Source organism: Mus caroli, chromosome 16, assembly GCF_900094665.2.
Source record: "Mus caroli chromosome 16, CAROLI_EIJ_v1.1, whole genome shotgun sequence".
NCBI classification, from domain to species: Eukaryota; Metazoa; Chordata; class Mammalia; order Rodentia; family Muridae; genus Mus; species Mus caroli.
In genome coordinates this window covers 92,143,740-92,146,033 of record NC_034585.1, presented here as the reverse complement: position 1 = coordinate 92,146,033, position 2,294 = coordinate 92,143,740, and the positions used below count along the sequence as shown (strand labels likewise).

General features: G+C 47.8%; 1 protein-coding gene across 3 annotated transcripts in view; it reads right to left on the bottom strand.

Annotated features, from left to right (window-relative positions):
* The window catches only part of LOC110311359 (interferon-induced GTP-binding protein Mx2), a 32,645-nt gene that overhangs the window by 22,282 nt on the left and 8,069 nt on the right, over positions 1–2,294 (bottom strand). For all 3 annotated transcript variants that reach the window (XM_029470681.1, XM_029470680.1, XM_029470679.1), the window contains exon 2: positions 2,146–2,257. In XM_029470681.1, coding sequence (XP_029326541.1) covers positions 2,146–2,229 — 84 coding nt within the window. In that variant the 5' untranslated portion in view covers positions 2,230–2,257. The remainder of the gene's footprint in view (positions 1–2,145; positions 2,258–2,294) is intronic.

Here is a 2,294-nt window from a genome sequence, read left to right as displayed (position 1 = left end):
CTTGACAAAGGATTAATCCAGGGTTTCAACCTAACACAGACAACACTGACTCCCTAGCCAGCTGTGGTCTGACCCCACTGAATGTACTCAGGGTAGCTGCTAGGTGGCTGGGTCTGAGACTTCACTATGCCCTTGGTGCCCAGCGGTGAGTCTGAGTCCTGGCAACATTTTTATCATGGCCTTGTATCATCCCTTCACAACAGTTGATAAAATAGAGCAATAATCGAAGGCGCAGGTGCCCCACCCACAGGTGAGGGAAAGAGCTATTGCCAGGGTCAGGACACTCCATCCACACCTCACCTCTCTCATACTTTCCCCTCCAGCAGGCCCCTCTGCCTCAGGCTCTTGGCAACCATAGTCTTACTTTTCAGTATCATTCCTAAGTTGCTCCCCATGCTTTATGTAACCTGTGCTGAAATTCTCTGCACAGTCACATAGCCATTTCCTTTTCAACTTTGAAAACTGTTGGACCTTCCCTCACATGAGGAAGTGGGAGAGTATCATGGGACTGAGATAGGACTAGAGGATATATGTGAGGAATAATGAGGGGAGGGGACTTCCTCTACATAGCCTTGGGGAGCCATCATTCCCACTGGGTGCAGACCTTCCACTATGGTTGCCACTCACATTCATGTTGTAAACCCTTACCCATTGCACTGCAGGGAAGTCTAATAATGCACTGGTTCCCTTATGAATGCTGGTTGAACTGCACCTTGGCTTGTCCTTAGGACCTTAGAAGGAGGGGCATATGTTGTTGTCTCCCCTAGGGAAAGGATTTTTAGCAACAGTACCCTACACGCCAGGCCTTGCTCCCAATACTGCAGCACCAGGTCCTTTAGGGCTTTGTTGCTAACAACAGCTCTGCCCCCAAGAGGTATAAGAGTCTCACTTGCTCCTCTAACAGAGCATACCTGTGCCTGTGAAATCAAGTGGCTCCCACCCTAGGACTCTTACACAGAGGAGACTGTGCTGCTACTGTGGGCCTGAAAACACCCAAATCAAAAACTCACTACCTATCTGTCTAGAGANTGTGCTAAGTAACCATAGATAGCCACTCCCAAAGCATGTGAGTGTGAGTGTATGTGAGTTTAGATATGAAACATCCCCCAAAGACCTCCTGGTGAAGGTTTGGTCCCCAGCTGGTTGTTCTTGGTAGGTGATGGGATTGGAATAGCTTGAGGCAGCTGGTAGGGTCCTATCTATAGGCAGCATGGCTTTGCAATGAACCTGGACTCCTTTCTCTNCTACCTCTCTTTTCTTTCCCAGCCATTAGATATCAGCTTTGTAGAACAATGGCATCNAATGGGCATGGGGTGTAATCTCCAAAACTGTGAACCAAATAACCTTTCCTCTTTATAAGTTGATTTTTGTCAGGAANTTGGTCACACCAACAAAAAGCTAACCGATGTATTGAGTGCGAGTTTCTTGTGCCCCTCACTCTGAGGGTTGTAGCCTGGCAGGAGGGAAATGCAAACAAATTTAGGGAGAGACACTGATCCTTCTCATTGCCTGTGACCTTTGATCCTGTTGTTAATTCTGATTTTAAAAGTGTTGAGCTCTACATAGACAGGCATCCAGGCATCCCAGTGTCTCTAACAGGAAATGACAACACAGTTCTGAGTACCAACATCAGCTGCACTGACTCCTCTCAACAGCCATGTTGCCGATCCCACTTGTGGAAACAGAAAACCCAGTGCTAAAGGGAGGTAGACACTCCCCAGGTCAGATAGCTGACTGGGCCAGACTGGGACTATGCTGGGTGGGTCTCCTTCCAGAGACCAGGTTTGATTCAAAGCAAAGCAAAACTGCATTCCAACTCTAGGAAAACAGACACCAAGTGGCTTCTCCCAGGAGGTAATGTCTCAGTAAGTCCTAACAGGGGTTGTAGCTGGAGACACACCCATGGCATGGGCAGGGGACAGCATTGCACAGTCCAGGGCCTTGCCAGTCCCTAANAATACTACCTTTCCCAGAGCAAGATAAAATCCTGGACACATTCAGTGAAAGGCACGAGAGGGCCACTGTTCTTGCCTTGGCCCAAGCAAAGATAATAGTAGGCACATCTGCATCCTGCCCCAGGATGCATTCTCCATCTCCAGTGGGTATGANATAAAGGAGTAGCCCTCAAATGCACATGGGTCATACCTGGTCTTTCTCTCCTAGGCCAGTCTCTCCACTGGGTAAGTTGACTGAATCAATGCTTCTNTTGTCTTCTGTGCTAAGAACCATCTTTTATTTCTTCTCTCAATTGGGCACTCTGTGGGAAATGAATATTATAAATTAGAAAGATCTGG